This window comes from Eleutherodactylus coqui, chromosome 6 (genome assembly GCF_035609145.1).
Source record: "Eleutherodactylus coqui strain aEleCoq1 chromosome 6, aEleCoq1.hap1, whole genome shotgun sequence".
In the NCBI taxonomy this organism is placed as follows: Eukaryota; Metazoa; Chordata; class Amphibia; order Anura; family Eleutherodactylidae; genus Eleutherodactylus; species Eleutherodactylus coqui.
The window spans coordinates 76,236,088-76,261,687 of NC_089842.1; the positions used below are offsets into that span (position 1 = coordinate 76,236,088).

Genomic DNA, 25,600 nt, shown 5'->3' on the forward strand with positions numbered 1-25,600 from the left:
GGGGGTTGCAGAGGGGAGTGGGGGGGAGAGGGAGAGAGCTCCCACCTGTTCCGTGCTACTACCCCCCGCTCCACCACGCCACGCCCCGACCCACAGCGCCCCCGAGTACTCGAAAATCGCGGTGCTCGATTGCGAAATCGGCCTTACCGAGTACGTTCGCTCATCTCTAGTAATAATATATTACCTTATACTGTACGAGTGATCAAACAATCGCAAGTGCAAGTCCCATATTTATGATGAAAAAATAAAAACAAAAAGAACCAAAAACATATTTGGCATTACTGCGTCCATAAAAGTCAGGTCCATAAGTTAATTATTATTTATTGCGCACAATCAACATCGTCTGGAAAAAAAATACACAACACCAGAATTGCGCTTTTTGGTCATTCTGTCTCCAGGAAAACATTTAATAAAAAGCGATCAAAAAGGTGTTTGTATGCCAAAATGCAAACAATAGAAACTACAGAACACCCCGCAAAGAACGAGTCCTCACAGAACTATGTTAAAGGAAAAATGGAAACAATTATGGTTGTCAGAAAACGACGGCAGAAAAAAAATGTATGTTTTTCCAAAGATTTTTTTTACTACTTAAAAAAATAAATAGTACTGACCTATAAAAAGGTATTTTGCAGCAGTGTGTATGCAATAAAAGCAAGCCCCCCCCCCCCCTTCCCCAGAGATAGAGGAATTTCGTTCCTTTTTTCCCATTTTATTCCGCTTAGAAATTTGTGAAAGTTTTTGGGAAATTATATGGTACATTAAATAGTAGCGTTGAAAAATACAATTCTTCTTGCAAGAAACAAGCCCTCAGGCAGCTAAGTTGATGGGTACATAAAGCAGTTATGATTTTTTTGAAAGTGTGGAGAAAAAACTGAAAACAATTGAAAAAAAAGGGTCACATTCTTAAGTTAATTGAAGGTTATTCTCATCCTGATGTTGCTGGTCGCTATTGGAAACAGTCATCAAGCTCATTGTCAGGCAACTCTTTTAGCTTAGCTCAGTGTTTCCCAACTCCAGTCCTCAGGGACCAACAACAGGTCATGTTTTCAGGATATCCTATAGTAAGAACACCTGTGACAATGTCTGAGGACCGACAATAATTACATCACCTGTGCAATACTGGGGAAATCCTGAAAACATGACCTGTTGGGAAACACTGACAGAGAGGGACAGCTGAGAGACTGCATGCAGAGGGACGGCTGAGAGACTGCATGCAGAGGGACGGCTGAGAGACTGCATGCAGAGGGACAGCTGAGAGACACACTTCACATAGAATGACAGTAGGGAGAGACTGCATACAGAGTGACAGCTGAGAGAGAGACTTCACATAGAATGACAGCAGGGAGAGACTGCATACAGAGGGACAGCTGAGAGACTGCATGCAGAGGGACGGCTGAGAGACTGCATGCAGAGGGACGGCTGAGAGACTGCATGCAGAGGGACGGCTGAGAGACAGCATGCAGAGGGACGGCTGAGAGACAGCATGCAGAGGGACGGCTGAGAGACAGCATGCAGAGGGACGGCTGAGAGACAGCATGCAGAGGGACGGCTGAGAGACAGCATGCAGAGGGACAGCTGAGAGACAGACTTTACATGCAGTGACAGCGGAGGGAGACTGCATATATAGTGACACCTGAGAAAGACTACATGCAGAGTGACACCTGAGAAAGAGACTCACTTTACATGGAGTGAGGTGGGAGACTGCATATATAGTGACAGCAGGGAGAGACTGCATGCAGAGTGACAGCTAAGAGAGACACACTTCACGTAGAATGACAGTAGGGAGAGACTGCATGTAGAGTGACAGCTAAGAGAGACACACTTCACATAGAATGACAGTAGGGAGAGACTGCATACAGAGTGACAGCTGAGAGAGACAGACTTCACATAGAATGACAGCAGGGAGAGACTGCATGCAGAGTGACACCTAAGAGACAGACTTGACATCGTGTTTCCCAACTCCAGTCCTCAGGGACCCCCAACAGGTCATGTTTTCAGGATATCCTATAGTAAGAACACCTGTGGCAATGTCTGGGGCCCCGACAATAATTACATCACCTGTGCAACACTGAGGAAATCCTGAAAACATGACCTGTTGGGAAACACAGGCTTAGTTGAACTCATATACTACAGGGAGATTGTCTAGACAGCAAATCTTGGTGTAAGACCAGCTGCACACTACTGTATTTGGGGCTGTAAGTGCTGTCAGTGTTACTCCACAGATAGACAGTCCTATTGTAGGACTATGAATCTATGAACGTTGACCGATGGTAAGCATGAAAAAACTCATGCCATATCCTATTACCATCCATTTCACAGACAAGAAATAGGACATGCCAACGTCCTCTGTGTAAATCGGACAGCACATAGACTGGCTTTCTGCCCAATGCTAGGGTGCCGGAGGCCTGAAGACTAGAATTCCCAGACTGCAAATAGTCTAAAGGACTTTAAGCCAGGATCAGTATTATTACTACTATTATCGGTACAGTATTTATGTTAACAGTTAACTTTCTTTTTTAGTAAACTTCTGAAGAGCATGTCTAGTAAGCGGAGTCCGTAAATATTACAAACTGGTCCCACCATTTTTACTCATTCCCCTAATGAGTCTATATTTGAGGAAGAACTCAGCCATCACACCACCACGTGGCAGAGAGTTCCATAGTCTCACTGCTCTTACAGTAAATAATCCCATCTACGATAATGGGGAAACTTTCTTTCCTATAAATGTAGTGAATGACCCTTTGTCATGGATTTGGGCCTAGGTGTAAAAAGATCATTACACAAATCTCTGCACTGTCCATTTATATATTTGCACATTGTAATTAGACCACTCCTAAAGGCCCTTTTACACGTAACGATCATCGTTTCAACGACCGAATGACTGAATGAACAACTTTTTTGCATAAAATGCTGAACATCTACACGTAAAGATAATAGTTTGAAATCCTTTCTATTTTCCTCATTAGCTAAAGTGAACGCTGTATATGTTGATTGCTCAGGTGGGCGTGGGTTATGCGAGGAATCTCTGCCTAAGAGGCTTTTAATTATTGCATAGATTAGCCATGGTCTACGGTCACATGATTCATTGTGTTTAGCAGGGCAAACACCCCTCCCCTCAAGTTTTTCAAACAGCTTAAAGGCCCATTTAGACGGGACGACTGTTGGGCAAACGATGCCCAACACTCTTTCCCGCACATGTTGGCTCCTGTGCTGTTGTAGTATAAACGATGGGCGATGAGCTGATTGCTCATCGCTAAGTGTAAATAGCAGCTGTTCAGTACTGAACGGCCACTATGTGAATCAATGGAGAGGGGCGAGGGAGAGCGAGGATTGAAATCTCCTGCAGCCTCCCTGCCCCCTGCTGGTCGATCTGTGAGCTAGCCAGCGATACCAGCTCCCGTGCAACAGCATGGGATCGAGGACACATAGGGACGAGTGTCGGGCATCGTTTGCTCAACATTCGTCCTGTCTAAAGGGACTTTAAGAAATGCCATTTAAACTAAGCGAAAAGCAAGCGAACTAGCGTCCATTTTTATGCAGGCTGAAACTCAGCGATAAGGGACAAGTGAGCAAATAGTGGAGGACGACCGCACGTTTACACGTAACGATTATCACTTACTTTCGCTTGTTTGAAAGAATTTTTAGCTCTAATCAATGCATGCAAAACAGCCCTCAGGCTATGTTCACATCAGCATCCGAGGGTTCCGTTCTCCTGCTCTGTTTTGGGAGCGGTAAAGGGGAATCCCCAGGCTAAAGGATCTGTCTTACGATGGAACTGAATAGCACCAAACAAATGCCATTGACTATAAATGGATCTCCGCCACGGGAGCCGGAGCCGCAGACAGATAGGCTGACCATGGAGAATCGGGGGCAATTCGCAGAATGCTGCAAATTGCCTGCCGCAGACGAAGAATCACAATGATTCTCCGCTCGTGGACAGGGGGCCGGCGCTTTCTATAGCAATGCAATGGAAAGCTTCAGACGGCGTGATTCGCTGGCGAAATCATGCTGTGGACCGGGGGCCTTACACAGTGTTTACTACTGCATGTCCTTACCTTTGTCCATATTAAACTACATTTGCCATTTCTCAGCTCTAGCCTCCCAAAATTCCTCTGCAATACAGTGTGTCCCAAAAGTCATGATTAGGTCTCAAATGATTAGGTTGTTGGATGGAAACACAACATCCACTGGTGTTACATGAAAGACGAAATTTTAAAAGTTTGTGCCCCAAAAGTGATGGTGGGATTTCAAATGATTAAATGTTATTAAACAGAACATTGTGCATATTTTTCAACATGAATGAAAATTAACCCCTTAGGAATGCTGCCTTTTTTTCCTTTGATTTTTGGCTTCTCCTCCCCACATTCAAAAAATTGTAACAGGTGTGAGTCGATCACACTCCATACAAACCCTGCACCTGGAGGGCGTACATGTACACCCTTAAGGGTTGACAGGTTGAACAACAACTGAAATAGATTTTCACATGTTTATCAAAGTTCTAAGTGGGCTCCATCACTGGCTCTGAAACATCTAAGCAGTATTCCACTTCCTGCCATACTCAAACAGGAACATCAGAAATGACAAAGTCTTCAACTGACTCATCACTAGCGGATGGTCTTCCTGGCCACGGATTGTCCAGTAGGTTTCCCCGTTTCCCTTTCAACTGTCTATCCCAATGTCGAATGTTATTTTCTCGGTGTGATCATACGAGTCACAGTTACAAAATTTGCTAGTCACATGACACACTGCACTTTGCTTTAAAAAGTTGCGACCTTGTATACTCTTGTCCCTAGGGGTATGTACTCCCACTAACTTCGAGATTTAAAACTTCCAAGTTTTCTTTTCTTTTGACATTCGTTTAATCTGTCTGTAGTATTTCATTCCAACAACGCAATCATTTCAAACTCCTCCACAATGGAACCGCTAGACAGAAAACAAAAACGTTAGTGTGAACTGGCCCTTACCGGCGCACCGATTGGTTATTACAAAAAGGAGGGGACAGAGATACATTGTTATAATACAAAGAATTTAATTTTTCTTTATGTATTCTCTCATTAAAAACAAGAAAGAAAATAGAAGTTTGCAGGTCAAACAATCTATTGATGCCATCAAACATTTTAAAACAAGAACACAGGTATACTTGAACAGGAATACGAAAACCTTGCATACTAGGAGACATTATCTCTCCCCCCATCAAAGCAACAGTTTTGGGGAAGGGAATGTGGCTAAAATACTTACAAAATAATTCCTGAATTTATTTTTCCTGTTGACTAAAAGAAACCGAATCACATCCTCTTGGAATTCACAGGAACCCATGTAGTGAAGCGTACCCATGGGGTAGATAAACCACGGCTCTACAATTGTCCATCAGTAAACACACGTAATATAAAAGTCTATCACATGTTTCAGAAGCAAGACAGATAATGCATGGATAACTACTTGTTTTTAAAAACAACTTGTATTCGTAAGAACGCTAAAAAAAAAAATACAACAAAAAGACAGTGGCTCTTAAGTCAACCAGGAGGACAAGACATAACATTACAGTAATCACATCCAGTGAGGACTAACAGCTAGCTTCTGTGTTATACAAACATCTATCTTAAAGGGAACTTGTCATCAACTATAAGCACCATAAACTAAGTTATGGTGCTTATTGTTTAGGTGATGTTGAGTCCAGGGAGCCTCCATACTCGCCCAATCCTCCGCTTCTGGCAAAGTCAGCGCAAACACACCAGGTCAGCGCTTTTCAAAAGGCTATGCACATGCGCATTCATCTCTATGGGGTGCGCACACAGCCTTCTGAAAAGAGGCAAGCCTGCTGTGCATGTGCTGACTCTTCCAGAGTTCATCGCAGGAATGGGGTACCAAGCGAGTACGAAAAGAGACTCCCCGGACTCCACATCACCTAAACTATAAGAACCTTCACTTAGTTTATGGTGCTTCTAGTTGATGACAGTTTCCTTTTAATACAGAGTCTGTGGATAAATCTTCTGGATTCAGAGCATTCCTGTATGACGAGGTCCTGTCTAGTGCTTTAACCAAAAATACAACGTGAATTCACATATCTTCTACGCTCCACTTGTAAGCAGACTCTTGGGTAGCTTTCTTTTCAGCCACTCTTGCAAAATACTTGTTCTCAAAGCCATTGGACCTGCAGAGCAGATAAAAAGACAGAAGGAGGTAAGTCAGATCATATTCAGAAATGAAAAAGACTAACAAAACCCAAAGGGATCTCCTTTCCACAGGATAGGGAATAACTTTATCATCAGTAGAGGTCTAACCATTGGCACCTCCACCATAATGGGGATCCACAACAGTCCTTGCATGAATGGAGCAGAGGACGAGCATGCGTGTGGCCACTCCATTCAATTCAATGACAGTATTGAAAATTGTTGAGTGGCCGTACTCTGCAATTTCCAATATTGTCCAAACTCCAATTGGTGGATATCCTTCTAGTAACGCCTAAACTGATCCTGATGATCGTTATTGGAACGGAGCCCTCTGCCTTTAGCAGTACCATAATTGGTGGTAGGTGAGATGGGTTGAAGCATCCAGAATAGTGGTTGAGCTCGTGGGCACAGCTCCTGTGCCTTCGAGCCCAGTATCATGTACAGGTGCATGAGGGCGCAAAAAGGGACTAAAGCAAATAAAGTTGTGTTCACATGTTGTACATCAGCAAAACCAAGATACCACTGCAAAATGTGAATACCTAAATCCTGTGTGAGAAACTTTGCCTATGTACTTAGAAACTTGCTTAATATACTTCTATTCCTGAAATCACACCTGTTATCTAAACTTCATAAAAACCTACGATCAATACCTCTGATAAGTCTCTCTGACAGGTCAGAAGTTTTTCTTTTAAAGTGTAGTTAAAGGAAGCAGTTTCAGTAACCTTCACTTACCTGTCCACACCATCCCAGCGGTACCCTGGCCATATGTTATATCTGTTGATTGGAGGATTAGAACCCTTGTACCTTGGGCGCTCTAGAACAGTGTAAAGTTAAAGAAAGAGACACATTATCAATGCAATACTACACTTACTTATGGCAAATATCCACATAAATATGCACATTACCTTTCCTTCCTTCACTTTCTTTAGTCGCCTTCTTTTTCAGGAATTTTGCCATAGGATCTCCATCTCTCTCCTGTTCACGCAACATGCGGTCCAGGTCCTCATCATCAATGTACCGAGCAAGAGGCTTTGTCATTTCTCGGGCAGCATCCGCTATATTCTGTCGCTGCTGTTCCTGTTGGGCCAAACTGAAGAAAGAAGCAATAACATTACTGCATGAGTCGGAGCTTCAAAAAGATTAGTTACACACTAACTCAAAACAGCCTCAGCTGAACAGTGAAGTGAAAAGAGTGTGTGACTAAAGGCTCTTTTACACGCAACAATTATCGCTCAAATGGACGAACGACTGACAACATTTTTGTATAAAATTACATGTACAGATAATGGTTTTTGATCATCTCCATTTCCTCATTAGCTAAAGTAAACTCATTATTAGTTGTTTGTTTGGATGGGCGGGTGTTTATGCGAGGAATTATCTGCCCAGCGAGATTCTATTGACTTCTCCTGGCATGACTTAATAATGTACTCATTATGTATGCAAGGCAAACACAATGAGTACCATTCAAGTTGGAAAGCAGCTTTCAAAAGACTGAACAAATTACAATCAAATGGAATGTCTCTTGAGCAGTCAAATCATGGTTTTATGCTGGCTAAAAACCAGCGCTAAAGGACAATTTAATGAATAGTGCACGACTGCCCATGTTTACATGTAACGTTATCGCTCACTTTCGGCCGTTTTAATGAATTTGGGGCGATAATCGTTGCATGTAAAAGGGCTTTTACTATTTGGCCAGGATTTAGACACACAAATCAAGCAACTTTCTAAAAAAAACAAACAAAAAAAACTTGCAATTGAGAACAAAGTGCCTTATTGGGGTTGTCCCGCGCCGAAACGGTTTTTTTTTTTTTTATTCAATAGGCCCCCCGTTCGGCGCGAGACAAACCCAATGCATGTGTTAAAAAAAAAACCGTTTAGTACTTACCCGAATCCCCGCGCTGCGGCGACTTCTTCCTTACCTTAGCAAGATGGCCGCCGGGATCTTCACCCACGATGCACCGCGGGTCTTCTCCCATGGTGCACCGTGGGCTCTGTGCGGTCCATTGCCGATTCCAGCCTCCTGATTGGCTGGAATCGGCACACGTGACGGGGCGGAGCTACGAGGACCAGCTCTCCGGCACGAGCGGCCCCATTCACCAGGGAGAAGACCGGACTGCGCAAGCGCGTCTAATCGGGCGATTAGACGCTGAAATTAGACGGCACCATGGAGACGAGGACGCTAGCAACGGAACAGGTAAGTGAATAACTTCTGTATGGCTCATAATTAATGCACAATGTACATTACAAAGTGCATTAATATGGCCATACAGAAGTGTATAACCCCACTTGCTTTCGCGGGACAACCCCTTTAAATGCAGCAATGTACGTTGTGCCAGATGTATTAAATAGGTCACGTTCAGTACTAAACTTGTCACAAAACAGATAACTTAATTAGCGTGGTATTAAAGACGACCTGTCACATCCTCACACAGCGGACACTGCTTGCATACCTTTACAGCAATTTCTTCACAGATTCCAGAAAATTTTTCTTCTAGCTCCCCTCCCACCCATCTGCAACGGGTGCCGTTTGATTCAGCACTCAATACTAGCAAATTGTCAGGTGGGCTATTCTCCATTGCATAGTATAATTGAAACACCACCTAATCATGCCCACCTAACTATTTACTAGTATTGTGTGCCGAAACTAACAGCACCGATTGTGGTGAACGGAAAAGGAGCTGGGTGAGAAATAAAAACCCTGGAATCATTGGAGAGACGGTTCCAAGGGTATGCAACAAGTTGCAGTCGTACGAGACGTGGCAGCTCCTCTTTGAGTTAGACATGCGGTAAAATGACTGCTCCTTTGATAAATGTGGGCCCAAATATTGTGTGTTGTAGTTTTATTTAATTTACACTGGAAAATCTCTTTGAGTTATGTTCATACGGCCTGAATCTGCTTTGGATTTTTCTGCCATGGATATGTCCCAAAACGGACAGGTGGATTTAGTCCTTTTCAAATGGTCAAATCAGTATGTGGATTTCCCGGTGTGGAATCTTCTTCAAGTGACATGTTACTATTCGCGTGCGGATTTCTAATCCAATTCAATTGCCATTATAAGTAAAGGGACATGGATTTCCCATGGATTTGATGCACGATCCAAGCAGATTCTACTGCAAAAAACAACATTGTGTGAATGTGATGGCCTTAAAACGACCCTCCAGGCCTGTAGAAACAAAGATGGCCGAACAGCATCTCAGAGGGTCGCTTTAAGGGTAGTTTCACACATTTTTTAATAGGCATTTTTGGTGGTTTACACTGTGTTTTGGCAGCTCATTTTAAAATTGATGACATATTATGAAAAGTACTACAGGCAAAGCATTTTTTCCCTTGTTTTTTTATATTGTTTTTGCCATTTTTTTATTTAACCCAACATGCTCCAGGTCTGGTGTTTTTTTCTGGCGTTTCTCCCAAAGGTTTCTCTATAGAACTCTTAAGACAGTCAAAATGTTTAAAGCATTACAAAACAAAAAATGCATTTAAAACGCAGTAAAAAAACCTGAAAAACATTTTTTTTCCAAGAAACCTCCTGCAAAAAATACAACAATTAAAGCATTAAAGAGGCCTAAAGCTTCTCATCAAACCTCCGCTTCACTTTATAACTTACCCCTTGCCCCATCTGGCATACATGGCGTCTTTCTTCTCCTGCATGGCCTGTTTCTGAAGTTGCTGCTCACGTTCAGAATTTAAGTCTCTGCGTTTGCCACTTTTGTCTCGAAAAACGGTCTCCGTGGCCCTGGAGTCATCTGAACAGAAACATGAAAAGGAACAGTTGTAGAGCAATCCTGCAGATCAAACATCACAGGCAGCAAATTCATGACTATGCTATCATGGGGGCAAAATTACACCATGCAAGTGCAATATCATCGGCTAGAAGTCAGAAGTGCAATACACCAGAACAGATGTGTGTGCAAACAGCGAGGAAATCCATAAAGAAGGCGAGTATGACAGTCACATTCCCAGACTCAGCACCTTATAGAATGGTAGAGTTGGAAGGGACCTCCAGGATCATCGGGTCCGACCCCCTGCTCAGTGCAGGATCACTAAATCATCCCAGACAGATGTCTGTCCAGCCTCTATTTGAAGACTTCCATTGAAGGAGAACTCCCCACCTCCCGTGGTAACCTGTTCCACTCATTGATCACCCTCACTGTCTAATATCTAATCTGTGTCTCCTCCCTTTCAGTTTCAACCCATTGCTTCTGATCTTTCCTTGTGTAAATGAGAATAAAGACAACATTTGCCCTTTTCCAATCTTCTTGGACTTCTCCTGTTCTCAAGGAACTTTCAAAAATTATGGCGAGTGGTTCAGCAATGACCTCTGCTGCTTCCTTTAGTATCCTAGGATGTAATTTATCTGGACCTTGAGACTTGAATTCATTTAAGTTAGCTAAGTGTTCCCTCACTATCTCTCTGCTTATAAAGAGTCTGCATTTCTTTATTCCCCAATTAGTTGACCTTAGTTTATGGGGCTCATGAGAAGTGACAGATTCCCTTTAAATGTATTGGACAGCACAGCTAATAATACCGATCTGGTCAATACCATTTGCCCTAAGCCAGACCCTCTTCTTTTAATTGATGGGAATTATCTTCCTACGTCGCCTACAAGCCAGCCAAAATATTGGGACATCAGGCCAGGGGCATTTGCAAAGGAAACATGATGCCATTGCCCACAACAGGGCAAGACAAATGTTATATGTGTCGGTCCTATGCAGTGTGACACAAGCACAAGATTACGACTGGCTTGTGGATGACTTGGCGGACATCATCCACATTAATTAAAAGAAGAGGGGTTGGCTTAGGGCAAATATAACAGGTGGCCTGCACAGCCCAGATGTGCACAGCAGACTAGCAACAGCTTATTGGTACACCGCACAGGAATTTTATGGACTACTTTTTGTAAGGTATGCAGGGCTACGGGGATGAAAGAACGGTGCAAACAGTTCAGTGCAGTGAAACCTGGTGACGGGTTCCCTTTAAAGAGCTCCATAACACAGAGTGTGAAGCCTAATAGAAGTCTTATTATTGTATGATCGTAATAGTTGTGGCCATCTAGAAGGGAGCGTTCTCACAGTGTTTCCAATACACTGGGGGTCCCAAAGCAGCATTGTAAAGGAACCCCCAAAGGGAAAACATTCACTGTCATTAGTGACAGGGACTTCACTCTGGTGTCAGTTTGACAGGTTTTCTGTTATATTTGGAGTACAGAATAACATTATTGCCTGCACTAATCTATATAATGGAAACAAACTGTTGGAAGGACACCAAAGTGATGTCCGTCTCACTAATGACAGTGAATGCTTCCGTTTGGGGGTTCCTTTACAATGCTGTTTTTGGCACATGTGACGTAATCCCAAGATGGGATCCCACAGTCTAGTAGGAACGTTCCCTCTAAAATAACTCTATTGGTCAAAAACGCACCTAAAATTGGATTCTTGTATTAATAAAACCTTCCGTGTCACCCATTGTATTACAAAGACATAACAAAAAATGTAACGAAAGCCCTAAGGAGTCATCTGGACACAGTTCTATAAATCTGCAATCACACAGCAATATCACCTTCCAGGTTCTTGTTGTTCTTCTCCGCTCTCCTCTGTTCTTCTTTCTCTTCCCTCAGCACCTTTGCAGACAGCAGGCCAGCTCTGCCACCCGACAGCATCTAAAGTGGAGAAGATTTGAGGAGAGGCTTTTAGTTGCACCTTTGCTTGCATACAATATTTAAAAGCATATATCCAAAAACAACAGACCACCAATCATTTTACTTACAATACACAGGAGTCAAAATGGATTTGTACATTAGTGCATATTGGCACCACAAAAAAAATGTCTGCACTTAAAATTTAGGTCTATCATTCAATTACTAGGAAGAAACAATCAGCGGTTCTATCCCTTTTTCTACTATACATGTATTTGGAGACCATTTTACACTTTATTTTATATATCTCGTAGTGATCTTGTCAGGACTGCGATGAAAGCTTTGACAATTGTGGGGTGCAGAGCAGACCATGTGTGAAGTATACACTCTCCCTGTTGCTCATTTGCTGTCCATGGAAATAGCCATCTCCCACAGTCCTTTAGAAGTGAATGGAGCGATGGTTACAGATGCCCCCCCCCCCCCCCCATCCCCACTCCCCTATCCATTCACTAACGGGACTTGGGGGTGCACCGTTCTCATGATCTCTGTTGGATAACCCCCAGTGATTATACATTTATCAGCTATCGTGCACTGCCCCGTGGATGTCTACATAAGGACATGAAGGATACAACTGTTTGTCTTAGTAGTTTAGATTGGTATCTACATCCCAATTATAGACAGGCCCTATTAGACCACATTTTATTAGGAATCAAAGTAGAAATCCAGGAAATTCACTTACTTTTTTTATGTTTTTTGTTTTTTTTAACTACAGTGCACCCCTGTAGTGGGACTTGCTGTCTGGCAAGCTCCCGCACAGATTACAGATGAGCTTAATGGGGGGTCTCAGCAGTGAAACTCCAAGTAATAAACATAAGGTCCCTTTACACAGGCAACGGTCGGACGCATAAGTCCCACGGGTAACTACCCAACTCTTACGCCTGTGCTTTATACAGGAGCAGTAGTCATTCAATTACTGGAGGTGGAGCAGGAGGGCCACTCCATTCACAGTAAAGAGTTACAACCATTCTGAAGCTGCCCGTACACATTTAATGATTGCCAGATGAGCGATCACTCATCTGACAGCTGTTTCCCCTGGCTCCCCCATACACACAAACATTTGGCTTGGCTGGAAGTTCGTGTGCTTAGGGAGGTAATCCTCGGCCAGACAGAGCTGGCTTATCTCCCTGGGAACAATAGGATCAGGCACTGGAATTCAATGACCCCAATGCTAATTTCCCCTGACAATCTATTGGGGGAAGAGTTGAGCACCCCTATACACAGACAGTTGTCTGGACCAACTGTCATTGACAGATTTGGACATCTAAAGTTAAATGTGTATGGTGACCCTAAATGTCCCCTGTACAGATCACATAACCCTGCATATCATTACCTGGGACTCTCTGCTCCGTTTTTCAGATTCAACTCTGCGCCGTGGTGGCGATAAGTCTGAATCAGAGCCTCTTCTCTGTACTTGACGAGGAGGTGACAAGTCGGAGTCTGAATCTTTAGACTGTGTACCCCTTCGAGGTGGATCCTTCTGTAATATAGCTGAAAAAATAGGGGGTGGATGAATAAAAATGGAACTCAATGCAGTCGAAACAGCTATAAAACATAGAAATGCTATGGCTCAGCACATTAGTAATGTGACTAACAGGACTGCAGGTAACTGTGTGGAGCCAACAATTCTGTGTCACAGCCAGACACAACATTGTAGCACTGCTCAAAAAAAAGGGGGGTATTCTGGAGGCTGTGCAAGATTTTAAAAATGTCACCAGAATACCCCTTTAAAGGGGTTGTCCGAATAAAGGGAAACTCATCACAGAGTCCCCCATAGTATAAAGCAACAAGTGAGCAGTTATCCACCTCTCCCCTATTCATCCTTTGCCACCAGCTTTGGTCTCCCTGTCAAAGAATCTGCAGCAGCCAATGACAGCGTTCAGCTATCATGACGAAGTGCTGTCATTGGCTGCTGCAGCAGGTTAACGGAACGTCACAGACGTCTGAAAACAGAGAGCGGAGACCGGTGCCGGCGGACAAACAGGGAGGAGGAGGCAAGTAACTACTCATTTGTTATTTTATATCATGGGGGACCCTGTAAAAGGGGTTTCCCTTAACTTGGACAAACACTTAAATTACATATCAGACCTTGTTCTCATCTGTGAAGGGAAGGGGGCGCCAATAATGGACTTGCTAATTTTGTGTTCTCTGGTAAATGCCAATCAAGCTGCTAGGCTGTGAGTGCAGGTCCCACTAAAGGACATCGAGCCCTCAAGGAGTCTGACCGTTTCTGTTCAAAAAGATGCAGAGGTCAGTTTGTAGGACTCTTGTAGGACACAGCAAATCTTCTTGCAATGGCACTTATGGATGTGCCGTCCTGGAGCAGGACTACCTGTATAACCCGATTGAGCTGCAGGTAGTGTCTCATGCTACCAGTAGTGACAAAGGCACTAGCAAAACTAGAACAGACTCAGGAAGGAGAAAGGAATGGTCGGTAGCCACCACCTGCAAAACCATTCTCTTTTTGGGGGTTGTCTTGCTGTTGCCTCTCCAGTACTCCTGCTGCCAACTTTCATTTGACTACAGCAGATGAAATGGTTTCATACTCTCTGCTTCCTAATTGGACAGATTGATATCCCTGATGGTTAAGTGATACTTCTGTGTTCCCTTAATTTTTTTTTGAGCAGTGTATATGGAATTTGCAAAATATTTTCATGGGACTATCTCAGGGCCACGGTCACTAAATGTGGCCATATAGCTTTTGTCAATCAAAAAAATAAATGTGCATCAGGAGTGATCTAAAGTCTCAAAGTCATCAGATTGCATTCAAGACTTTAGACTCAGGTCTCCCTTCTAAAGAAGGCTTTACTCATAATGTATACATTAGATACGCACCTTTTTTCACATTGTTTCGTGGTGGTGACAATGCTCTATTACGAGGAGGAGAAAGGTCAGAATCAGAATCATGCCGCAAGGAGGAATGTGGAGAAATTCGAGATTTCTTTAGATTATGTTTTGATCGTTTGGACTTCGTGTCGAAACTTGCATCAAGCCTTTCTTTTTGGGAATAATCGGGAGAAATATTTTGAGTCTTCTGAGAAGAGTCTCTATGGTAGGATGTGGTGTTTTTGGTGGCACTGAGATGCTTTTGTCTTTGTAGAGAAGGGGCAAGTCTGCCGACTACTCGAGGAGGGGACGGATCTGTAGAGTCCCCCTGGCCTCTCCAGGATGGAAAGGCATCTGGAGAGCCACGTCGTCCCCTCCTGGGGGGAGAATCCCGCCAGCTATGCCTGGGAGGAGAGGCGTCTGGAAAATCCCGCTGGCCCCTCCTGGGTGGGGAGGCATTTGGAAAGTTTTGCTTCCCCTTCCTGGGTGGAGAGTCCCGCCAGCCCCTCCTGGGTGGGGAGGCGCCCGGAGAGTCCCGCCAGCCCCTCCTGGGTGGGGAGGCGCCCGGAGAGTCCCGCCAGCCCCTCCTGGGTGGGGAGGCGCCCGGAGAGTCCCGCCAGCCCCTCCTGGGTGGGGAGGCGCCCGGAGAGTCCCGCCAGCCCCTCCTGGGTGGGGAGGCGCCCGGAGAGTCCCGCCTGCCCCTCCTGGGTGGGGAGGCGCCCGGAGAGTCCCGCCTGCCCCTCCTGGGTGGGGAGGCGCCCGGAGAGTCCCGCCTGCCCCTCCTGGGTGGGGAGGCGCCCGGAGAGTCCCGCCTGCCCCTCCTGGGTGGGGAGGCGCCCGGAGAGTCCCGCCTGCCCCTCCTGGGTGGGGAGGCGCCCGGAGAGTCCCGCCTGCCCCTCCTGGGTGGGGCGGCGCCCGGAGAGTCCCACCTGCCCCTCCTGGGTGGGGCGACGCCCGGAGAATCCCAGCGGCCTCTCCTGGGTGGGGAAGCGGCTGGAGAATCCCATCTGCCCCTTCTGGGTGGGGAGGCACCTGGAGAATCCCGTCTGCCCCTCCTGGGTGGGGAGGCGCCTGGAGAATCCCGTCTGCCCCTCCTGGGTGGAGAGGCGCCTGGTGAATCCTGTCTGCCCCTCCTGGGTGGGGAGGAGTCTGGAGAATCCAGTTTGCCCCTTCTGGGAGGAGAGTAGTCTGGAGAATCCCATCTGCCCCTTCTAGGAGGTGAGACGTCTGGAGAGCCTCGTCTGCCCCTCCTGGGAGGTAAAACGTCTAGAGGGCCTTGTTTGCCCCTCCTGGGAGGTGAGCCGCCTGGAGAACCTCGCTTACCCCTCCTGGGAGGCGAGCCGCCCGGAGAACCTCGCTTGCCCCTCCTGGGAGGCGAGCCGCCTGGAGAACCTCGCTTGCCCCTCCTGGGAGGAGAGCCGCCCGGAGAACCTCGCTTGCCCCTCCTGGGAGGAGAGCCGCCCGGAGAACCTCGCTTGCCCCTCCTGGGAGGCGAGACTTCTGGAGAGCCTCGTTTGCCCCTCCTGGGAGGCGAGACGTCTGGAGAGCCTCGTTTGCCCCTCCTGGGAGGCGAGACGTCTGGAGAGCCTCGTTTGCCCCTCCTGGGAGGCGAGACGTCTGGAGAGCCTCGTTTGCCCCTCCTGGGAGGCGAGACGTCTGGAGAGCCTCGTTTGCCCCTCCTGGGAGGCGAGATGTCTGGAGAGCCTCGTCTGCCCCTCCTGGGAGGCGAGATGTCTGGAGAGCCTCGTCTGCCCCTCCTGGGAGGTGAGATGTCTGGAGAGCCTCGTTTGCCCCTCCTGGGAGGTGAGATGTCTGGAGAGCCTCGTTTGCCCCTCCTGGGAGGAGAGGCATCCTCAGAGCTTCGTTTGTTCCTCTTGGAGGGTGAGGCATCTGAAGAGCTCCGCTTGCCCCTTCTTGGAGGTGAGGCATCTGAAGAGTCATGTCTGCTCCTCCCTCTTAGGGGAGTCGGTTGCCTTTTTGGAGAAGATGAATGGTCTGATGAATCATGCCTGGCCCTTCGTGGGGGAGAAGGGTCTGGAGAGTCATGCCTGGCCCTTTGCGGTGGAGAAGGGTCTGGAGAGTCATGCCTCCCCTTTTTTAGAGAACGGTCTGAAGATGCAGGAGAACCAGTCTTTTTAACCGTAACAGATAAATCTTCTCTGGCCCTATAGATGGAATTAAAAAAACAAACAAACTGAAGACCAAGATTACAAAATCACAGACCAAAATTTTTTCTAGTAACTAATGGAAGCGAGAAACAAGAAAGTTTGTGATGAAGAACTGATTTTTTTTAAACTGTGTTACCTTTATTTTTTTTAACCCCTTAGTGACAGTCCCATTGCCTTTTTACATCCTGCCTGAGTGGGCTTTAATCCAAGAGGACGTAGAAATATGCATCCTCTTTGGATTAAAGCCCCTCCGGCTCTGGACGTGACAGCTCCATGCTGTCAGTGCCCGCAGGTAGCCGACAGCATGGAGCTGTCATCCTCGGCAGCGTGCAGTCCCCCCCAGCAATGCGATCAGCGCTATCCAATGGATAGCGCCGATCGCAATAAAGTAAATAATAAGTTAAAAAAAAGATGGAGTTTCAGTTCCCCTCATGGATCGCAACCATGATGGGCGCTGAAACTACTCACCTAGGTCCCCGGTGATGTGACGGGCCCTCTGCCGTATTCTGCGCATGCGCGCCAGGAGAAAAATGGTGGTGCATGCGCAGAAGCCATCATCGCCCAGGAAATTTAAAATTTCCCGTCTCCCGGCTACCTGCAGGTAGCCGAGAGGTAATATGCAAATCACAGCAGCACCACGCAGTTAATGGTACTCGCCTTGCAAGCCTCAATCCGGACCCGGACACCAAGGATCCACTTATCCAGAACAAACTTCATCCACAAGGAAAGGCAGCAAGTGAATGGGATCTCTCATTCAGAAAACATGAAAAAGTCGGGTTAAAAGTAACCTCCCCACTTTTATTAAATAAAAACTGGCATCTTACAGCAGCGACGTTTCGGCCAAGATCTCTATGGCCTTTGTCAAGCTGCAGGTAGCCGAGAGACAGGCGATGCCACCGGGGACCACGAAAAAGTTGTAAAAAGTTTTAAAAAGTAAAGGTTTCACCTTCCCTCATGGATCGGATCCATGAGGGGAGGTGAAAATACTCACCCCCGTCCTCCGAGATGTCCCGCGGCGATCTGCCCTTGCTGTGGGCTTCTGTGCATGCGCTCCATAGAAAAATGGAGGCGCATGCGCAGAAGCCCGGATCGCCCGTGAGATTTAAAATCTCCTGGAGCCCGGCTATCTACAGATAGCGGGGCGCCAGTAGATGTCAGCAGGAACCGTGGTGCGCGGTCCCCGCTTCCGTGATCGCCGCTATCCCATGGATAGCAACAATCACGAAAAAGTTTCTAAAAAGTTTAGAGTTGTAAAGTTTCATCTCCCCTCACGGATCGGATCCGTGAGGGGAGATGAAGATAGTCCGCAAAAGTCCCCAAAGCCCCAAAATTGCCGAAAATAACGGCAGAACTGCGCAGTAGAACCTAATGCCAAAGTTGCCTTTGGCATAGTAACTTGCAGGGACCAAAGTGATTGGTCCCTGCTGACATGGGTGGCTGTGATACACCTATCACAGCCATCCATATCATTTGTTTAGTAAATATCGGACACGGTTAGTCCAGCGTATCTTTCTCCTGTCACTGAGAGAGATTTATGACAGGAGCGAGATAGCAGCGAAAAACCGTGTCCGATATAGAAAGTGGAAAAAAAAAAAAGCCCCGCCTTCATCCCATAATCACCGCCCCTCGTACCCTTATTACCCCGCTACACCCACGTCCGGTTTTTTATATTTTTGGGGGGGAAATTACGTTTTTTCAATTTTGTCTACCTCCTCACCCCGTCTTCACCGCCCCTCATACCCTAATTACCCCGCTATACCCACGTCCGTTTTTTTGGGGGGGGTTATATTATTTTTTCATTTTGTCTACATCCATTAAAAAAAAAAATTATAAAATGGATCGTAGGCGCTGCTCTTCGCTTCCAGTTCTGGTAGCGATACCACAACTGAGGCAGACGAGGAGGTTTGTTTTAATAGCGACGATTCAGCCTCTAGTGTCATGGAGGTTGAGGAAGGGTTTGGGGCAGCAGGGCCAAGTAATGCGGCGCCTGTCACTGTGTGGAGTTCCGTAGATTTATTTTTGCCCCGCATCCCCGAATTTACCGCCACACCTGGCATCAATGCGGAGGTCGCAAATTTTACGCCTTTTAATTTTTTAAATTTATTTATTACTGATGCCGTCCTGGAGCTTATTGTCCAGCAGACGAACACCTATGGCGGACAGTACATTACAGCGCACCCCACGTCAGTATATTCCAGGATATGGACCCCCATTAATATCCCAGGGCTAAAAAAATTCCTGGGAATTGTCCTTTTAATGGGACTGCTAAAAAAATCGTCCATACGGTCCTACTGGTCCGCTAGCGCCGTTCACGCGACACCTGTGTTTGCGTCTGTAATGCCCCGCCAGTAATTTGAAAATACCATGCGATTTTTCCACCTCGCCGATAACACACAAATTCCCCCCAGGAATGACCCTGAGTACGACCGATTGTCCACGTTGAGGCCCCTTATTTTTTTATTAAAAGATGCTTTTTTAAAAAAACATTTATACCCCCAGAGAAAAATTTGGTGGTGGACGAGTCTCTTATAAGTTTTAAAGGCCGTCTAGCCTTTCACCAATTTATTCCCTCCAAACGCGCTAGATATGGCATTAAGCTTTAAAAAATTTGTGAAAGCGCGACCAGATATACATCCGATTTTTTTATTTATGAGGGCAGAGACCCGCATTTGAATCCCCCCAACTGTCCCGAAAATATCAGCATAAGTGGAAAGATCGTGTGGGAGCTTGTGGGCCCATTTTTAAATAAAGGGTACCACATATATACGGATAATTATTACACCAGCATCCCCCTTTACATGGCATTACATGACGCAGACACAGGTGCCTGCGGAACGGTTCGCAAAAATAGGGTGGGATTCCCACAATCCCTGACGTCCAGACGCGTGGACAGAAGAGCGTCTTACGCGCTGGCAAACGACCCCTTACTTGCGATAAAATGGTGTGACAAAAAAAAGCCGTGTATATGCTGTCAACCGTGCACACAGCGGGAGAGGGGGGCTGCAACGCAGAAAAGAAAACCGCTCTGTGTCACGGACTATAACAAATTCATGCTGGGGGAGGGGGAAATCGATTTGTCCGACCAGGCTCTACAGCCATATCTTGTAAAACGCAAGACGCGAGCGTAGTATAAGAAGGTAGCGATCTACCTAATACAGATCGCTACCTATAACGCGCACGTCGTTTATAAGTCATCTGGGGGCACGCTGAGCTTCCTCCAGTTCCAGGAGGGGCTCAGTGAATTTCTTTTATTTGAGACCACCGCACCTCAAGATGCATTGCAATCCGAGGAGGTGCGAAGGCTCACAGAGCGCCGTTTTTTGCCTCCCATCCCTGAAACTGCCGGTAAAAAATACCCTCAAAAAAAGTGTCGCGTCTGCAGCAAACAAGGGAGGAGGAGGGATACGCGATTTTATTGCCCCATGTGCCCATCCCACCCAGGCCTTTGTAATTACCCCTGCTTCGAAACATACCATACCGTTTTAAATTATTAATTTATTCTTTTAATTTATTTATCACTGATGCCGCCCTATAACTTATTGTCCTGAAACGCCAAAAGGAGGAGGGGGGGGGGGGGGGGGGGGGAGTATTCTTTTTAGGGAGTCATTTTTATTTTAGTTGCGCCCTGAAATCCAATAGGTGGTCCCTACATTATAGGCCTAGCAATGTGTCCTGTATGCAGATTGGGGCTATAATGGGGGTATTGCAAAAAAATGTGAAGTCAGAAAACTCAGTACACCCCTAGATGAATTCGTTAAAGGGGTCTAGTTTTTAAAATGGGGTCATTTGTGGGGTCCCTCTATGGTTCTACAAGTGTGCTATGGGGCCTAAAGCCTTCAAGCAAAATTTCTGTTCTGAAAGCCACCGATTACTCCTTTTATTTTGGGCCCCATTGTGTATCCAGACATAAGACTAGGGCCACTTAGGCTATGTTTCTGAACACGGAACAAACGGGGGTATCCATTTTGGGGTGCAAGTCGTCATTCATATGTGTGCTGCACAAAAAACCTTTCTATTAAAATGACATGCTTGGCAAAAAAATGAAAATTGTGATTTGTTTCCTCCTCCTTTACTCAAATTCATTAAAAATTGTGGAGTCAAAATACACAGTACACCCCTAGATTAAATCGTTAAGGGGTCTAGTTTTCAAAATGGGGTGATTTGTAGAGGTTCTCTTTGCTTTTGGCAGTTTAAGGCCTCATGTCCACGGGCAAAAGAAGAATTAAAATCCACAGCGGATTTTAACTCTTCTCCTGCCCGCGGATCCGCATCCCATAGGGATGCATTGACCACCCGCGGGTAGATAAATACCCGCGGATGGTCAATAAAAGTGATTTTTAAAAAAATGGAGCATGAAAAAATCCGGACATGCTCCATTTTCGTGCGGGTCTCCCGCGGGGATGGCTCCCGCGGGCTTCTATTGAAGCCTATGGAAGTCGTCCGGATCCGCGGGAGACCAAAATAGGAATTTACTCACCCGCTCCGGTTTTTCCCTTCGCCGCGGCTCCATCTTCTCCCTGTCGTGGCTGGATCTTTTTTCTTCGGGCCGGCGCATGCGCGGGGCACGTCACCGACGTCATCCTGCGCATCCGCCGGGCCGAAGAAAGAAGATCCGGCTGCGACGGAGAGAAGATGGAGCCGCGGCGAAGGAAGGATCCGGAGCGGGCGGGAGGTGAGTTTATTCTTATTTTTATGCCTCATGTCCGCGGGGCAGGAGGGACCCGCTACGGATTCTCCATGGAGAATCCGTAGCGGGCCTGATTTTCCCCGTGGACATGAGGCCTAATGATTCTACAAGTGAGCAATGAGGCCTGGAATTTATTCAGTTGAGCCCTGAAATCCAATGGGTGTTTTCTCCATTACAGGCTTCACCATGTCTCCAGTTAACAGATTGGGGCTATAATGGGTATGTTTCTGAACGCGGGACAAACAGGGGTATCAATTTTGGGGTGCCAGTCTTCATTTATATGTGTGCTGCACAAAAAAACTTTTTATTACAAGGACACAATTGCCAAAGAAATTAAAACTGATTTTTTTCCTTCTGCTTTGCTTGAATTCATTCAAAAAACGTGGGCTCAAAATATGCAGTCCACCACTAGATAAATTTGTTAAGGGGTCTAGTTTTCAAAATGGGGTCATTTGTGGGGGTTCTCAATGGTTTTGGCCACTCAAGGGCTCTACAAGTGAGCTATGGGGCCTAAAAGGCCTTCAAGTTAAATGTCTGCTCTAAAAGCCACAGAATACTCCTTTCATTTTGGACCCCGTTGTGCATCGAGACATAAGATTAGGGCCACAATGGGTATGTTTCTGAACATGTGAAAAACAGGGGTATCCATTTTGGGGTGCTAGTCTTCATTTATATGTGTGCTGAAGAAAAAAAAAAGCTGCTTTTAAAATGACAGAATTGCCAAAAAAAATGTAAATCCCAATTTTTTCCTTCTGCTTTGCTTGAATTCATTTAAAAACTGTGGGGTCAAAATGGTCAGTACACCCCTAGATAAATTCGTTAAGGGGTCTAGTTTTCAAAATGGGGTCATTTGTGGGGGTCCTCAATGGTTTTGGCCGCTCAAGAGCTCTACAAGTGTGCTATGGGGCCGAAAAGGCCTTCAAGGAAAATTTCTGCTTTGAAAGCCACAGACTACTCCTTTCATTTAGGGCCCCGTTGTGCATCGAGACGTAAGATTAGGGCCACAATGGGTAGGTTTCTGAACACAGGACAAACAGGGGTATTTATTTTGGGGTGTCACTCCTTATTCTCATGTGCACTATAGAAAAAAAATATGTCTTTAAAATGACATATTTGCAAAAATGTGAATTTTTATTTTTTCTCTTCTAAATTGCATTAGCTCCTGAAAATAAACTGTGCAGTCACAATACTCCTGACCCCCCCTCAGTGAATACATTAAGGGGTGTAGTTTTTAAAATGGGGTCATTTGTGGTGGTATCTATCATTCTGACACCCATGAGCCTTTGCAATCTTGGCTTGGTGCAGGAAAACAAAGTTTCTCAAAATGCTGAAAAGTAATGTTAAATTTGTACGTCTCCTAAATGGTTAAAAAAAAAAAAAACACGAAAGTTTTTCAAATGTGCGTCTAGAATAAAGTAAACTGATGGAAATATATACCTTAGCAAAAATTTGTACGGTATGTTTGCACATATTTGCGTAATTACAGTTAAAAATGTGAAAAAAAAGACAATTTTTTCAAAATTTTCCAAATATTGGCACTTTTAATAAATATTCATAAATTCTAATCTATTCTAGTCTATTTTTTCCACCTCTATGAAGTACAACATGTGGCGAAAAAACAATGTCAGAATCACTTGGATATGTGAAGCCTTTACGGAGTTATGATATGTTAAGTGACACGTCAGATTTTCAAAATGTGGCTCCGTCACTAAGGGGTTAATGGACACGATCATTAATTTTATTGTTCTCAATTTATCGATACAGATTTTAGTTATTTTTCCTAAATGAAAACTATTTTTTCTTTTGCAATATATTTCTTGGGTGGAGAAATCCTTTCTGAACTGCTGTGCCTGTATGTGACAGAAAAAGAACTCGGCCACCAGGGGCTTTTTAAAAAAATTTTATGAGAAAAATGGGAAAAGGGTTTTTTATTAAAACTTTTACTTTTCTAAAAAAAATTTTTACTGTTCAAAAACGCTGTTGAACCTCTCTGTACATTTTTAATTAGCTCAACCGCAGACTTGAACTTGCTATTTATCTGATTGCTTGTACTATGTACTGCAATACTTCAGGAAAGTTTCGCTTGACCACGGCATCTAAACCACTAACTGCTGTGATCATAGCCAACTCCAGTCATGGCAGATGCCAGCAGCAGTCGGTTGTGAAAAACAGCCGATAGCCGCCGAGTATAGAGCGGACTCTGCTCCCGAGCCTGCTCCATACACCCTTCATGTGTTGTGATTGTGTGGTGGATAAGTCCTTCATAATGTACACCATAAATATATATCCTAAAAACCTTTGGTTTGTATTACTTATGTAGTCTACAGCATAGCTGGACCTTGGTCAACTATGGAGTCTTCAGACTCTTTCACATGTGCTCAGAGTAAACCTGCTCTCGTTTGTGAGGAAAATCATGTGACTATGGCGGTCCTGATGATTCTGGTGTTCTCCAGCGAATGCCAAGTGAGCTGCACAGTGCTGGGCTGTGAGCACAGGTCCCACTACAGGACCATGGCCCCTTATGGACTCTATATCTGACAGTTCAGTCAGAAACATGCAGTCCAGTAGTCCACTGGTGGTCATTTTGTAGGAATCTTTGCCGGGCTCCTCCTGTTCCCCCTCACAAAAAGGGGTAGACACTGATTCTGATGGTGGGTTGATGCTTTTCTATGGCGCTGTCCCTCTCCTCGTGTAACGCCCCATGTCCCGGTATCTGCTCCGTGATAATTTTTTAAAAATGAAACTAAAAAATGTAACTAATTTAGAAATGGATGGCAGCAACACATCTCATAAACGTTGGGCCAGGGCCATGTCCACCATTGTGTAGCATCTCCTTCTCTGTTTACATCAGTCTGTAAACATCTGGCAGGTGAGGAGAACAAGTGCTGGAGTTTTGGAAGAGGAATGTTGTCCCATCTTGTCTGATGTAGGGTTCTAGTCCTGGGTCGTCTTCGCAGGATTTTTCAATTTGTAATGCGCCAAATGCTTTATACTGGTGAAAGATCTGGACCGCAGGTGGCCAGTGCAGCACCCGGACTCTTCTGCGAGGCCATGCTGTTGCGATGCATGCAGTATGTGGTTTAGTATCGCCTGGCTGAAATATTCAAGGCCTTCCCTGAAAGAGACGTTGTCTGGATGGGAGTATATGTTGTTCTAAAACCTCTATATACTGCTCAGCACTGATAGTGCCGATCAAGATCTTTAAGCTGACGATATATAAGCACTAATGCAACCCTATACCAGCAGAGAGATATGCTTTTAGACCGTGTGCTGTCCTTTTGTGTCCGTGGTTTCCAAAAAGAATTTGAAATTTATTTCATCTGACCACAGAACAGTTTTCCATTTTGCTTGAGTCCATTTTAAATTAGCTTTGGCCCAGAGAAGACGCCGGCGTTTCTGCATTGTGTTGATATATGGCTTTTTCTTTGCATGATACAGCTTTAAATTGCATTTTTGGTTTACATGGTAAACTATGTTCAAAGTAATTTCCAGAAGTATTCCTGAGCCCATGCAGTGATTTGCATTACAGAATCATGCCCGTTTCTAATGCAGTGCCGCCTGAGGGCTTGTAGTTCTCGAGCTCTGCCCTATGTGCACGTGAATTTCTCCAGATTTTCTAAATCTTTTGATGATATTATCGACTGTATATTGTGAGATATTCAAAGACTTTTCCATTTTACATTGAGAAAATTTTTTCTAAAACTGTTCCAGAATTTTTAGGTGGTTTTTCAGATGGGTGAACTTCTAACCATCTCTGCTTCTGAGAGACTCTGCCTCTTTAACATGCTCTTTTTATAGTCACTTTTCCAGCCCTTTGTTAACTCTGCCCCAACTTTTGTGAGATGTGTTGCTGCCATCGATTTCTAAATGGGTTAACTTTTTTTTTTAATTAAAAAAAATGTCTCCCTTTCACCTTGTGATGTGTGCTCTATGTACTATTGTGAATAAAAGAAAGTTATATGAGAATTCGAAATCATTGCATTCTTTTTTTCTTTACATCTTACACAGCGTCCCAAGTTTTTGGGAATTGAGGCTGTAGATTCACAATTGCTTCTGCAT

The 25,600-nt window shown here is 45.2% G+C and overlaps 1 protein-coding gene across 1 annotated transcript in view; it reads right to left on the reverse strand.

Annotated features, from left to right (window-relative positions):
* Positions 1–5,005: 5,005 nt before the first annotated feature.
* The window catches only part of BUD13 (BUD13 homolog), a 29,476-nt gene continuing 8,881 nt past the window's right edge, over positions 5,006–25,600 (reverse strand). The window contains exons 5-11 of the mRNA XM_066606993.1: positions 14,696–16,851; positions 13,194–13,351; positions 11,728–11,827; positions 9,776–9,914; positions 7,076–7,260; positions 6,903–6,984; positions 5,006–6,151 (exon numbers count right to left, since the gene is read on the reverse strand). Coding sequence (XP_066463090.1) covers positions 6,058–6,151; positions 6,903–6,984; positions 7,076–7,260; positions 9,776–9,914; positions 11,728–11,827; positions 13,194–13,351; positions 14,696–16,851 — 2,914 coding nt within the window. The 3' untranslated portion in view covers positions 5,006–6,057. The remainder of the gene's footprint in view (positions 6,152–6,902; positions 6,985–7,075; positions 7,261–9,775; positions 9,915–11,727; positions 11,828–13,193; positions 13,352–14,695; positions 16,852–25,600) is intronic.